This window comes from Bombus pyrosoma, linkage group LG7 (genome assembly GCF_014825855.1).
Source record: "Bombus pyrosoma isolate SC7728 linkage group LG7, ASM1482585v1, whole genome shotgun sequence".
In the NCBI taxonomy this organism is placed as follows: domain Eukaryota; kingdom Metazoa; phylum Arthropoda; class Insecta; order Hymenoptera; family Apidae; genus Bombus; species Bombus pyrosoma.
The window spans coordinates 4698024-4713293 of NC_057776.1; the positions used below are offsets into that span (position 1 = coordinate 4698024).

A 15270-nucleotide genomic window follows, 5' to 3' on the forward strand; every position below is an offset into this window, starting at 1 on the left:
ATGAGTATAATAGACACAAAAGTGCTTTTTAATTTCTTATATGTGTATATAAAACAAATAATGCAATAAATAACATATACTTACGACATATTATCTCGATGAGTATTTTCATCAAGATCTCAAAATCATACCATCATTCACATCATCTCAAAAATAACAGAGTTTTTATGTAGGACCACTCTTTTATGTAGGAGTATCTCTACTCTTTGGCAACGCCGTGGACCTTTTGTATTTTGACAACTTTTATGGTACCAGAAGTCATTTTTAAAGGTCTTTGTAAGCTTTTGTAAGCCAAAAAAAAAAAACAACGAAAATGCATTACGTTGTAATATATTGTTTAGACAAATGGTTTTTTAAAAAATATATCCATTGACACCATTCCTCTATCTCCCTAATAGTTCTCGAAATATCCTAGAAAATATTTTAAAATTTAGCTGTGTGAACAACTTTTAAATGAATTTCATAATGCGACTTGCTATATCTCACTTGCTTCTTTGTTTTCCATTCTCGACAAATTTATAGCAGACTGATCAGTCAGATAATAGCAATCAGAGAGGAAATTTCCTCTTTGTAGCAATCAATTTGTAGCAAAGTTAACAAATTTTAAATTACAACGTAAAAGAAAATGTCGAAATGATTAAGAATGGAAAATACCGAACGAAGTAGAAGGAGGTCATGATGTTTGTAAAAATGCAAGTAGTGACATTCATTGTTCATATATTTTTTATTATTCAATTCAAAGGTTATGGGTTTATTCTAGCTCATACCCCGATTGTAGACAGATTTTACGAGTAAACATGTGCCATAATGACCGGTGACACCAAACTCCATCTGCGTTCTTGTCTATAACTAATTCTAGTTCTATAACTAATTCTAACTTATAGATGGCGCGTATCATGTTTTGATTGGGGTAATAAGTGTATGAAGTACGGTCTTATACGCATGTTTGGAAACTCCAGTGGAAGGGATAAGATTACTAATGTTAAACGTTGTGCTTTACAAATCGGCCACCGTAGAACGCTGCTATTGAGAAGTTAGGATTCCGTATGTAATGCCATCTTTCTGTCAAATCATTGAAGGAATTTAAGAAATTTAAACTAAGCGATTAAGCTTACTCAATGATTAAACAAAACTAATTTTCATAATCTTTTACCATCTGTTTAAAGTACGTACATTCACAGTATTTCATTTGATACAGAAAAATATTGTTTAAATGAATATTGATTATGAATTATTTTATTATGAAATGTATATTATTATTTCCAACAAAAACGTTTAACAAAATTACAGCTTCCAAATCAATTATGTGCATATATATTTGACGCGTATATTGGCAAGTAAACTTGTTTTTCTATATTTTTTAATGCATTAAAAAAATTGTGTAACTATTAACACTGTCTATAATATATGTAAATAATGTCATCATCCAAATATTATTCATGATTGAAACATTTCAATATAATTAAATTTTTTATTGAAAAAGCAAAATTACTGTATAATTTTAGAGTTTACGAAAATTTTTAATAAGAAGAAAGATTTTATATTATATAATATTCATTAGACAATAGTTAGATACAAAATAATAATAATATAATTATGATAATCATATAGACCGCCGTTTCTTCCTTCCATTTGCACTGGTACTTGGTCCGCCGTGGGTCCAGTTCACGACAGCATTAAGGAAAAAAAAAAAGAGACAGAAACAATCAAGTCCGGGCTATTTTTACATAATGACGTTAAACTACGAATCCTACCTTTTCAATTGAAGCGCCTTGCTGCAGGCAAATTGACCAATATCGTCCGGTTACTAAGAGCTTTATCCCCATTCCGGAGTTTCCAGATTTGTATATGACCGTGGTATGAAGTGTACATACATGTACATGTAGGCCATTTCCTAAGTTCTCGCGAGCGCGGGTTTTGATCTAAGTGAATAACCCTTATATATGTATATAGAATTAACAAAACACAAATATTATTTGAGATTATCGTCTTGAAGACAAGTAAGTAAAGTCAGACAAATGAAATAAAGATAAATTTATGGATGTCAATTTCAAATATCTTATTAATCAGGTAGTGAACTTTTTTGTATAACTATTAAAGAGCTACATAACTCTTACATAATTTCGATATATTTCTTATAGTTTTTGAAGTGCATTTCGTTTTCTATATACTTTTAGTCTTTTTCCCCAACTTGCCGCACTTTTATGTTCATTCCTCAACTTCATAAAAACTAATTTTAACCAAACAGCCTAAAATCTGACAAAAATGATCAGATCCCTACATAGAAACGAAAACTGCATAAAAATCGGTTCAGCGGATCTCGAGTTATAACATAACAGACAGACAGACACAGACACACAGACAGACGTTGCATTTTATGTAATGTAGAGATAAATATGTAAATAGATGGTTATACGCGTATGATTGCGAATTCATTACTTAATGAACTTAATGTTTTTAGGTTATATAATCTACTCATATTTGTCCTTTGTACTTAATTGTCTCCAGCAATGATGATGTCTTATGTGCATACATATGTAATGCTATAATCCGAAATGATGGATTTAATGAATTATTATGACATACTTGGTTGTACCAAGGAATCAACATTTGAAGATATAAAATGTGCATATCGTGCATTAGCTTTGAAATTTCATCCAGATAAAAATGCAACAGAATTTGATAGTATAAAATTTCAATATGTGTTAAAAGCTTGGCATGTTCTGCGCGATCCAAAGTTGAAAGAAGAGTATGATGCCATACTAAAGCAAGAAGAATTAGATTTGGAAAATATTTTAATATATGCAAAAATATGGGTGAATGAATTGGAAGAAATGGATAATAATAAAGATATGTTGTCTTATCAATGCAGATGTGGGGGATTATATTGTATCGAGAAGCAACATATTCAAAAGAAAAATCAGATGATACACGTTCCTTGTTCAGAATGTACTTTTTTTACTATCATTGAAACATAATACTTGTATGTAACAGCTAATGACATTAGGACAGACACAAGGTGAAGAACATATAATTTAAAATGCAGCAACATTTTCTATTTCTTATAAAAAATGATACAACAGATAACACATCATTACAAATATAAACTATTGAGCAATATACAAATAAAAACACGATCCTTAAAATATCCTAGGTTCAATAATAAAAATTGCATTTACACAAATCGTGTCTTGCATTAATAATTGAATTTACAAGACTTATTGTCAATCAGAATTAACTGTTTGTATAGCTTATGTAATTTCTGTAATGATAGAGTTTGTATAAAAAACTAATTTACTATAAAAATCTATAAATTTGTAATTTATTACAAATTTCTTAATATTTCTTGCTTTGGAAAAATTTGTAATTTAATTATGTTTATTCTTGCATGATAACTGATTTTATGTTATTCAGTTGATTCGTGCATATTGCACAGGATAAATTTGCAACTCTTATTATTGCACCATGGCAAAACCAGACTTGTTACTAATGTCGAAATCAATATTTTATTTAAATATAGACAATCCAATTAAATTACTATCACGAATACTCGATTAACCCTGGTTGTTTAATCGATGAACAATAAATAGCGAATGATTTTTGAACATGTTACGCATGGAAAATTAATCAAATACTATAGTGGTAAGTATTTGACAATGAGCAGATACAAGCGCATAAACTTTTTTGTATTATTATATTTATATAATCATTCTTCATAATTATATTTGTAAAATGATTATAGAAATAATAAAACATCTATATTGTTTTACAATATAGAAAAACTAAAAAGAAGTTTAATAAAATTTTTCTATACAATAATTTCATCTTGCATGTATGCTTTATACATTATGAACAAATTATATATTATTTTCTTCTTGCAACGTATATGTAATTGTATTTATAAGATTCAAAAGAGAGAGAGAGAGAGAGAGAGATGCAACATATTATTCTGCGTGTATCTTTAAGAAATCTCTATTTTATGTTTTACAATTTAAGGACCCTTGTAACGTGCATAACATAACTGATTACTGAAATTTTCTTTTATACCTGAAGTTAAAATATGAATAGTTGTTTCCTCTACGTAACACGTTCCCTGATATTCCGATCCACGAGTAACATAAGAAACTGGTCCAAGTTCCAATGTAATATAACATTATTATTAATAAGGTAGTAGAAATCGCTATGATTCCTCCAAAACATATTTTTGAGTTAAAAAATTAATTGTGATTTATATAATTGTATGATTTTGTACGAACAATTTAGATGATAGAATAAAAACTGATACAAATAAAACAAAGTGAATAAAAAGCAACAGCGTTCATTTCGATAAAAAGTCATTAAATATTGATTATATCATCCAATAAATTATGCACAATTCCCATGATTAATTTAATTAACATAAATGGAAAATTTAAATAAGCTATATAAAGTACAGCAAAGAAGAACTTATTGTACAAAGGATATTTTTATCGTTATTTTCTTTTCTTTTTCTCTCATCTTTTCATTCCTTTTATTTAGATCTTTTATTTATTTTTTTCTTCCTTTTCTATTTCTCTTTTTTTTCAAAATGTGAGATTCTTTAAGCAATTTTTTTTGTCTATAAGCTTGACAAATATGGTACGAAATTTTTCTTTTTCTGTAATTTAAAAATACTTTCCTAAACGCCCATACAAATCGTTATGTGAAGTTAATGTTCATAGTGGGCTATCTCCCATGTAAATTACTAGCGATTTCTTTTAAATTTTATAACAGCAGTAATACAGTAATACATTTATAAGCTCCTCGTTCTCCGTAATTTGTTGAGTCTTTAAAATCTCATATTTGTACACCACGATTAATACACTCCATAATTAATATAATTAATGCCTTCAGTTTAAATGTTCTACCACTTTGGAGATCATTTATAACAACTACCGATTCAGCGTCTGACTTTTTACGATCTCTCTTCAAATTTTCGACATACATTCTTATCACAATCACACCATGTAATACATGTATCATTGTACAGTAGATTGGTTACGCTACCTAGTTAGAGTATGTACAGAGGTCGTAGAAGAGGGCAGTTTTATCCACTGAAAAGTGCACTATTTTACCTCTACATCAAAATCGAGAACAAGAAGTTTGGTCTCCTCCGTTCCGTTACGGCTACCTACTGCACACACCAGTTTTGTATCACTTGCACGTATCCTCCACACAACACCACCACTTCCGCCGCTTTCCAGAGCAACCAAGTTTCTTATAAAATCACCTAAACACATGATAAAAACTTTAGGAATTCGTCAAAGGAATAATTCAGAAAAAAAGAAAGAAGAGAAAGGCAGTAATGCAGCAAGGAAAAACGCACCAGTTTTAACATCCCACAGTTTAACTGTACCATCATCAGATGAAGTAATTACAAAATGGCTGTTGAACTGAAGGCAAGTGACAGCAGACTGATGCTTATTTGGACCAGACAAGGTTTGAAGGCAGTGACCACTAACAATATCCCATACTTTAACAGTTGAATCTGCATTTCCAGATACTAAGATATTATTACGCAATTCCATTCCCGAAGTGAGTGACTGATGTCCCATTAATGTATGTCTACATGCACCAGTTTCAACTTCCCATACTCTTATGCTTGTATCCAGAGAACCGCTAACAACATGTACACCATCAAACTAATAAGAAAGAAAGAAAAGAGTGTATTAACACTTCTTGATATATAATATCTATGTGTAAACAAATTTAGTGCTGTCCAAAGTATGTCTTGAAGTTTTCCAGATTTTATATGCTGCAATGTAGAACTGTTTGTCCAATAAAATAACAATATGTAAAGAGAGCCAAAATTTCAATACAAATAATTAATTCAATTGTGAACAGCATCAGTTTAAGAAATATTATAAATTACATATTTTTCTTAATATTAGATTGTCCGAAAAGTTTCTTTCGTTTTATAAGGAAATAATAGATGCATAATGTTTTTTGTTTTATATTAGTTTATTCAATTATTCACGAACATAATAATAGAAATATAACGAAATGGATCATATCTAATTCAATAAAATAATATAAAACAGAAATTGTTGTTCATCTATTGTCACCTTATGAAAATCACCGAAAGAAACTTTTTGGACAACCTAATATATATTATATATTGTATCGCATTAGTCCGTGTATTACTTTTGTATAATTCGTATATACAGTTTAATTAACGCTTACTTGGAGAGAATAAACACGATTTGTATGTCCTTGTAAAGTATGAAGGCACTCCTCGCGTTCCGGATTCCAAACCTTAACCATATAGTCGTAGGCGCCACTGACTACTAATTTTCCATCATATTGCACACATCTAACAGCTGCCAAATGGCCCACAAGCACGTGTAAACATTCGCCAGTATCCACTTGCCACACCCTTAAAGTCGCATCTCTACTACCACTGACTACTTTATTACCATGTAGATGCATACACCTTACCGTTGATGTATGTCCATATAAAGTATGAATGCACAGACCAGTTTCAGCATTCCATACTTTCAAAGTACGATCTGTACTACCACTAATTACAGTAGTACCGGACATTTGAGAGGACCATACACCACCAGTATGTCCAACTAATGTTCTTAAACACTGCGAAAAAAATATAAATTACAAAACAATGTTATATGATGATTTTCTATCTTATTTCCATAATTATATTCTTTAACTTACCTTGCCTGTAACGGCGGACCATACTTTAAGAGTATTGTCATCAGAACCACTTACTATACGATTACCAGAGAACTGAAGACAAGTAATGACATGGTCATCGTGTCCTTTTAAAACCTTTGGTGTACGAATAGGTTTCGTTCTCCAATTCATTTTTATATTATGTTGTCTCATATATGCTTGTTTCCATGGGGATGAACAATTACCGGAATTTCTACCATTCTTACGTTTTATTTGAGGCAGATCCTTCAAATCTTCTATACCAGCTGCTCTGCATTTCTCTTTCCATAGTAGATTATCGTCCGCGAGAAATCGCCAATTACGACATGTTTGAGCGGCACGTAAGAGATCCCTGGGTTCTAGGAAAGCTAATACCGACAAAGCCAACTCTTTTGGCAACAACGATATAAAGTCCCTTTGAAATTGAGGTTCAATAACCTGCATCATATGTCGTACCTGTGTTGGTTCACACCGTTCAATTAATTCATCTATAGCTAGCATTCTCTCTGCATTTGACCATCTCTGAAGTTAGAAGCAATATCTTTAGTGTTTAAACAATTAAACAAAGAGAACAAAGAATTTTCTTGATTAAACTACTTAAGTTTCTTATACCTGAAACTGAAGAAGCCAATTACTCATTTCTGGCGGAGGATTATCTTTTGTTGGAATAACACATCTCATATGTTTACTTTTATCATCCAATTTCTTAACAATCCTGCAAATAAAAAAACTCATGTACCACAAGCTATCTCCTTTTGAAAATTCAAACTGCATTTCTCAATGCTCTTTTTTAAATTATACTTACATCGAATGGGATTTGTCCTCTGGGTTAAGTTTTTTACAAGGTAAACTAGATTCAGTATCACTTTTGCGCTTCCTTTGTGGCTGAACAACATCCAAAGGAACGCAGGTATGTAAGATGGGACTATGTACTCGTTGTGGATACGACTGTGGTTGAGACGATGAAAGCGAACATGTATTACTATCAAGGTCAGGTTCACATTCTGCATCGCAAAATATTCCTGTATCACTGATCTAAAATTAAATTAGCCAGGCTGTATTGAGGTGTAAATCTTTTATAATGTGGCGTAGTTCACATGAAAATAACTCACTTCACTTTCTTCTTCACTACTGTCATCTTCATCTTCTTCTTCACCATCTTCCCCATAATCTTCTGATTCTTCATCTTGTGCTAATAGAGAATGCATAGGTTCTAAAGAACTAGGTCCTGGAACACCTTCAATGCCCTCTATAGGACTTGGACTTGTACCACCTGGTTTATTATCAGTTATTTTATTAGACGATGAAGAAGGGACAGACATCACTGGCTTATGTCCAATATATATTATCTGGATATAAAAAAAATTGTTTTTATCTTCTTTTTATAACTGAAGTAATTGTATTACTTCTAACGCACATAATAATTTAAAATCAATTATGTGTAATATAAAAGTTTATGGAAACAAATTATGCATATAGCTTAAGATTTGTAGTATTTGTATTTTCATAAAAAATGATCTTCTTGTATGCAATATCTCAAATTATATTTTTAATACTTTATATGTATAAGGAGTTATGTTAAATATTTCCATTTAATAGATTACGACCTGTGAATTTGAGCAGCCTGAAAATTGATTAATTTTTATAATAAAAAATTGTCTCAGTATATGTCTAAGTATATGTTACATTATAATTGACATTTTATCAATTGTCTAATATGAATGAATGTAAATTTGAAATACAAAATTACCAAGAAATTATAAATTATAGAACTTGGGAGAAGAGAAATTAAATGGAAACTGGATTGGTATTTTAATGTCTTTTTCATAAGATTTTTTAATTGAAGAAGAAATTTAAACAAAGTATTAATAGCATTTCATTATTAATTATATTCACGGAGAAAAAAAATAATATTCGAAAGTATGCAAAACTCCTAACCTTAGACGAATCCTAAAACCAAGTTAGATTTGGAACATAGCCTAGAATAATAAAAGGAAGGACCGGTTAGCCACACCCTTAATTTTCATTAGATTTTCACAAGAAGTAAATAAATAAAATAGAAAGTTAGGGTTGAACAAATAATTCATACTTAGATCAAACGTTTTTCCTCAGTGGCTTCCTTATTGTAAAACTACTATACGACGATGATCCAAGTTTCTTAGTTTCGATTACTGTTTCTATCATATGGTGGCGGTACGCATTTTTCGTATGTCGGTATTTTGTTAGGTTAGAATAGAATAAAGTTAATTTTTGGGCTAAAGATTTAGGCCAACACAAATGTTGAAACAAAAATAAGTAATAGGTATAAACACAGAAAAAGATCCATCGGTAGCTCTCGGCAGCTCCGAGGTTTTTATCTCTTCGGACTCAGTGCTTCGTAGACAGGTAGCTGTTGCACATGCGTTCCCGTTTATAAGCCGCATATTCATTGCTGTCCTGTGATTCAGTTCATACGTATGAATTATACCATATTTTTCGCAAACATAAAAATCCAGAATCTAGACAGTAAAGTTAACAATCAATCCTGGTACCTTCTCTTCTCGTCTTCAGAATCTTCAGTGATCAAGGAAAGCACTTTCAAATTCAAAACAATAGTCAAGTCAAATACTTATTTATTTTAAATTACTGGCGTTTTATTTTTCGTTTATAAAATTTTCATATATCTATACAAAACAATTCGATAAAATTCGTTTGAAGGTGTTTATAACAATTTCTATAATATTATTTGTATATTTTACATATATACATATGTACTTAAGTAAGTACATAAGCATATTGTTTCATATGTTGTATTTTATGTAGTAACGTAACTATATCTTTAATTGATTCGGTAGAACATTCTGTGAACGGGACATTATTTAATGTTCTGTATGATTAAGAGTGCGACGGTTTAAACGGTGTAGAGTGTAGAAGATAGTCTACCTTCAAGAATTTGTTTAAAAATGTGTTAGTGAGATATGTGATATGTCAAGCAGTGACGTTGGACAACCAAATTTTGAAGGTTATCAAACGAAATAAAATATCTTTTTGATGCGGTAGGTCGCCGTCTCGATCGCTGTTTCTTTTTTCTTTATTGAGACGCTGCGTCCCATCGTGACGGTGAACTACCGTGTAGGAAAGGTTAGATACAGCTTAAAGTAATATTAGAATGGCTTCAAGTACAATATTGCAGGTGAGCTATTTAAATGTTACTTTCATCGTTTTTGTTTCATGACTAAGTTAGCAATTGTAATTACAAATGTATTTGGTTTTTTATAGAAAGCTATAGATCTGGTGACTAGAGCTACTGAAGAAGATCGTAATAAAAATTATGAGGAAGCACTTAGGTTGTACGAACATGCTGTTGAATATTTTCTACATTCTATTAAATGTACGATTGTTATCAGGTTTCTTTTATAATATCATTTTTCTTCTTTCCCTTTTTTATAATAGTATTATGATAGGAATGAATGTGAAGTTGTGCTATTGCTTTTATTTTCTAGATGAAGCACAAGGTGACAGAGCTAAGGAGAGTATAAGAGCGAAATGTACACAGTATTTGGAAAGAGCTGAAAAATTAAAGGCATATTTGAAGAAAAGTAAGAAGAAACCTGTAAAAGCTGGTGAAGATAATTCTAAAACTGAGGATAAGAAGAGCGATAGTGGAGACAGTGATACAGATAGTGATCCTGAAAAGAAGAAACTTCAAAGCAAACTGGAAGGTGCGATAATTATTGAAAAACCAGATGTTAAGTGGAACGATGTTGCTGGTCTTGATGGAGCCAAGGAAGCTTTAAAGGAAGCTGTTATTTTGCCAATACGTTTTCCCCATCTGTTTACTGGAAAACGGATACCATGGAAGGGTATCTTATTATTTGGGGTAACTTTTACATAAATACAAAATAACTTTTAGGTAAAAATTAGCTATAAAACATGACTTATTAGCAGAAAGGTTTTGCAATTTTGTCTAAGTAATTTACAATCATTTTTTTTCAAGTAATTTCAAGATATTTTCAGCCACCAGGTACTGGTAAATCCTATCTAGCAAAGGCTGTTGCAACTGAAGCCAATAATTCAACGTTCTTCTCTGTGTCATCCTCGGACTTGGTAAGCAAATGGCTTGGAGAATCTGAAAAACTTGTCAAAAATTTGTTTGAATTAGCTCGTCAACACAAACCCAGTATCATATTTATCGACGAGGTGGATTCACTCTGCTCGTCACGTTCCGACAATGAATCCGAATCTGCAAGAAGAATAAAAACAGAATTTTTAGTTCAGATGCAAGGTAAACGAAATGTTCGAATTGTTGATTTGTACATATGTTGACATATGCACTAATTTCTGCGGATACGCGTCGTTATGTACGTAAATAAAATGACATGGTAAATTGATTCATTAGGTGTTGGATCAGATAATGACGGTATACTAGTATTGGGAGCTACTAATATACCATGGGTGTTAGATTCTGCTATTAGAAGAAGATTTGAGAAGAGGATTTACATTGCCTTACCAGATGAACAAGCTCGTGTTATAATGTTCAAACTTCATTTAGGAAGTACTTCTCATTGTCTAACGGAAGAAAACTTTAAAAAACTAGCAGCTGCCACTGATGGTTATTCTGGAGCTGATATAAGTATTATCGTACGAGATGCTCTTATGCAGCCAGTTAGACTAGTTCAAACTGCAACGCATTTCAAGCGTGTAAGAGGACCATCACCAAAAGATCCTTCTATTATTGTGGATGATTTATTGACACCATGTTCACCGGGAGATCCAGCCGCTATTGAAATGAACTGGATGGAAGTTGAGGGTGATAAATTGTATGAACCACCTGTAACTATGGTAAATATAGAATGTTTTTTATTTCCATTGAATTATTTCAGTCTTATCTTATAAAATTTTTAATTGTAATCTATTATATGGTATAATTTACTTTTCATATTTAGAAAGACATGTTAAAATCATTAGCGACTACCCGTCCCACAGTGAATGAAGAAGATATGGCTAAACTAGAAAAATTTAAAGAAGATTTTGGTCAAGAAGGTTGATACTCAAATTTTTTTAATCAAGTTGCTATATACTTCCAAAAGTATCTTTCTGTTATACATGCACTTGCCTTATGTCTTGTTTGATTATCGACATTGCGATACGTAATATTTATACAAAAAGTTCAAACATACATTGACTCAGGCTTTTATTTTCAAAATTTCTTTTCCTTCAACAGTCATTACATGATAGCAATGCCAACATTGCGAGCTTGATGCTTATTCACAAATACTGTTTGTTAAAATATAAAAATCGCAGAATGAACGATATATATTTTGTGATGAAAATTAGTTACATTTTAATCTGCAAAAAAAAAAACAATAGACTATTTTTTATTCAAAAGCGCGAGAAAAAGTTAAAATGCTACCGATCCATAACGTAATATGTAACGAATTCTGTGCGTTTTTAACTTATATAATTATTGCTATACTTGTACCTAACAAATTAATTGTACAATACATATGTAGGATTAATAAGTATTTCTGAACAATGTTTATGATTGTAGATTAGCAATTCATTTGTATGTTTTGTAATTTTGATTTTGCTTAAACATCAGCGACACGTTATCAATGACATTTGCATTCATTTTCCCCAGTAAGTATAAATTATACTAATAATCAATTTGAAATGATTCGTTAAATTACGTGAACGCGATTACATGTAGTATGTGATATACATATGTGTACGTATATCAAATAAGCAAAATACCATTTCCATGTGTAAATTGTTTTTATTGTTAATTAAATAAATAACAAGCTGTACACAATAGAATTTCAGTTTTTCCTTCAAGAAGCCTAGAAACAATAAGAATTGTGAAAGATCTTATAAATGTAACAAGAAAGTTTTCTACTGATTCACGGAGGGCAGTGTCTTAAAAATTCAGAATTCATATAAACCACTGTTATTGTAATATCGTCACGAAATATTCGTACAACTTCTCCTGGTAGTGTCAATAATTGTGACAATTTAACATGATCGATTCCGTATTCCGTACCACCGAGTGCGTTTCTCAATAAATGTGTCGCTGCATTACTATCGAGAGGTTTCTTTTTCAAGCCTTCTTTACGTTGCAACAACATTTTATGTATTTCTGACAATTTCATATTTTTACGGGGCAGCTTCAATGGGCTCAATGTTACTTTTCCACTCATATGCTCACCTACTAAACGTACAGCTTGTAAGGGTGACATTAAATCCCATAGACCGTCGCTGGCTATTATAAGAAATTTATCTCTCGGTGTTAATCTATGATATCTAACTTCTGGTTTCGCCGTCAAGTATGGAGGAGTATAATAATTCGGTGGAATTGCTGTTTCACCGAAATTTGGCACCACTACTTTCTCTAAGATTTGTTTGCTCCATTTGTAGCGAAAATCACCTAACGAACGAAGAGGCGCTAATTGTCCAAGTAGTCGTTCCAATTTAATTACAGTTGATTTTTCGTTCGATGGATGCTCTGATAGAATTCTTTCGACTTCTGCACGATTGTCGGTATTATGTTCGACGGTCATTAATTTTGCAGACCAATCATCATTTTCTATAATGTAAGATAGTAATACTAATAACAGTGATGATAATGATGCAGATATTAAGTAGTAATGACAACATTAAGAAAACTGTATATCCATTTTTCATAAAATTACAAAGTCTGATAATTACATCTCATACCAGAAAGTATGCCGAGTACTGCTTGGCAATCACCCACTCCACTGACATGAAGATGTGGACCATCTATGTGTGCAACAGCTGCTACAGCACCAGACATTGCAACATCAAGAGTTGTAGCAGCACTGCTTTTACCTAAATTTAAAAGTGCTTCGTTCGACAAATCATTATCTAATCTGAGAAATGCATTCTCTAAAGCTGTTTCCATTTGAAATTCTTTTGTACATCCCACTTCTATTAAGTCCTTGACAAAAGCTAAAAAACTTGCTTGATAAAGATCTCTAATTTCAGAAATAAATTCCACTTTATCATTGAACATTTGAAGAAGTTCCAATTTATTGCTGGAGTTAACTGTGTTGAGATACTGTTTTAGTAATTTTGTGGGCAACAAACATGCTGATATATAATGAAAAAGTCTCTTTGAAATAATTTGTGCACATGTACGACCTCCATGACCATCAAACACACCTAACAATATTCCTAAAATAAATTTGTGCTTTTGTTGTACATAATATGAAATTCATCGTATCACTAATTGTAAAAATATAAAAGTATATCGAATATTTTGTGTATATATAAGTTGTTTCCAATGTTTTATACAACTTTTGTACCTTTTGTAAGTAAACATTGAGCCTCTGATCGAGTATCTTCCATAGGATTATTGGATGCCAACTGATTTGAATCGTAATATTTTATAGAACTTTCACCGTCAAATTCTTTGGTATATTCATTAGCTTGCAAAATTGCTGTAACCTACAACATATTTATAAAAAAAAGAGCTTGGAAAGAGTTTGATAAGACTATATTACCTCTTGTGGTGTCAGCCGTGGCAATGCCATATATAATCTGTGAGCACATTTGTTACTACTCCATTCATTATGTCTAATGCATACATTACTGACAGTTTTAATTAAATTACTGCCAACGTTTTGTAAAACCATTCTATTTCTGCGGTTTTGCAGTATATTTGTACTAGCACATTTTCGTGCTTTTACTTCTACAGCACATTTTGTCTGCCTCGCACTCGCAGGTTATGTTAAGCTCCTATCTTTTGCAATGTCTTTCTAAGAATAATTGTTGTTGTAGCAGCCGCATATACGATATATGCGCACGCGTACAAATACGGTCATGAATAAAAGTGTTAGTACACTCTTTAAAACAGAATAATTTTTTTAAAATGGAACCAAACGGCTTGGATTTTTTTTAAGAAGCTAGAAGGATTAATTTATTTAGATGATATTAAAAAAGTTTTTCTAAAATTTTAGTTCGGAATTTCGAAGAAAATAGTGAAGGTTACTCTTTACAATTTTATTTGAGGCTGCAATAAAAATTAAAAAAGTACATTTTCTAAATTTATGTTAGTTACATGCCTAGATAGAAAGATTGTAAAAAAACGACCCTTCAGTATTTTCTTCGCTACTCCGACCAACTGTAATTTTTTAATTTCATAACTTCATAACATCATAACTTTTGAACCAATAGATTCCCCGTCTTAAAACTTCTATTTTTGGATTCTACACGTCGAAAACTACAAAATTGCTACAAGAAGCCAATAATTTTTGGTTTCCTAAAATAAAATTTATCCGAGGTCAGTATTATGCTTATTTTATATGTATGTATTTAGTATATGAATTGCATATGTTAATAGACAAGGACATAAGAGACCTCTATACAGCGTTTTCTTTCTATTTTTATATATATCGCTTCCTCAGCTTGCTTACACATTCTATCTTTATATGTGTCTTTATAGTCAATATTTGCGGTATCAAAAATCCAGAGATGATTATGATTGCGCGTTCCCAGGCGTAAGACGCAGTAAAGAGAACACAAGAGTGAACGTGTTATATTCGGGTTATCCTTTTTTTCTCTAATGAGTGTTTTAGTGAGGGGAAG

General features: G+C 31.4%; 4 protein-coding genes across 7 annotated transcripts; 2 read left to right on the top strand and 2 right to left on the bottom strand.

Annotated features, from left to right (window-relative positions):
- Window positions 1-1536: 1536 nt before the first annotated feature.
- Window positions 1537-9128, bottom strand: LOC122569456 (F-box/WD repeat-containing protein 7). Of its 3 annotated transcripts, XM_043730528.1 has the most exons (10): window positions 8777-9128; window positions 8626-8666; window positions 7800-8036; window positions 7493-7722; window positions 7300-7402; window positions 6691-7209; window positions 6202-6609; window positions 5345-5660; window positions 5094-5248; window positions 1537-1922 (listed from the first exon to the last, which is right to left on the bottom strand). In XM_043730528.1, the coding sequence occupies exons 3-10, from the start codon at window positions 8007-8009 to the stop codon at window positions 1737-1739; spliced, it is 2127 nt and encodes a 708-aa protein (XP_043586463.1). In that variant the 5' UTR covers window positions 8010-8036; window positions 8626-8666; window positions 8777-9128; the 3' UTR covers window positions 1537-1736. The 3 variants fall into 3 exon arrangements, with proteins under 3 accessions (XP_043586463.1, XP_043586465.1, XP_043586466.1); XM_043730530.1 differs by lacking the exon at window positions 8626-8666; XM_043730531.1 differs by lacking the exon at window positions 1537-1922 and having other exon boundaries at window positions 3957-5248; window positions 8777-9124.
- On the top strand, window positions 1842-3789 carry LOC122569470 (dnaJ homolog subfamily C member 24-like). Its single transcript, XM_043730557.1, has 3 exons — window positions 1842-2000; window positions 2462-3019; window positions 3521-3789. Exon 2 carries the CDS (start codon window positions 2556-2558, stop codon window positions 2976-2978), a length of 423 nt encoding a protein of 140 aa, XP_043586492.1. The 5' UTR covers window positions 1842-2000; window positions 2462-2555; the 3' UTR covers window positions 2979-3019; window positions 3521-3789.
- A 426-nt stretch (window positions 9129-9554) lies between the features above and the next one.
- Window positions 9555-12483, top strand: LOC122569461 (vacuolar protein sorting-associated protein 4). The gene is made up of 6 exons (XM_043730543.1): window positions 9555-9859; window positions 9946-10057; window positions 10170-10546; window positions 10684-10951; window positions 11066-11508; window positions 11613-12483. The coding sequence occupies exons 1-6, from the start codon at window positions 9836-9838 to the stop codon at window positions 11712-11714; spliced, it is 1326 nt and encodes a 441-aa protein (XP_043586478.1). The 5' UTR covers window positions 9555-9835; the 3' UTR covers window positions 11715-12483.
- On the bottom strand, window positions 12423-14322 carry LOC122569460 (pyruvate dehydrogenase [acetyl-transferring]-phosphatase 1, mitochondrial). Of its 2 annotated transcripts, none has more exons than XM_043730542.1 (4): window positions 14187-14322; window positions 13989-14130; window positions 13381-13845; window positions 12423-13249 (listed from the first exon to the last, which is right to left on the bottom strand). In XM_043730542.1, exons 1-4 carry the CDS (start codon window positions 14316-14318, stop codon window positions 12567-12569), a joined length of 1422 nt encoding a protein of 473 aa, XP_043586477.1. In that variant the 5' UTR covers window positions 14319-14322; the 3' UTR covers window positions 12423-12566. The 2 variants fall into 2 exon arrangements, with proteins under 2 accessions (XP_043586477.1, XP_043586476.1); XM_043730541.1 differs by having other exon boundaries at window positions 13381-13857.
- Window positions 14323-15270: the final 948 nt, after the last annotated feature.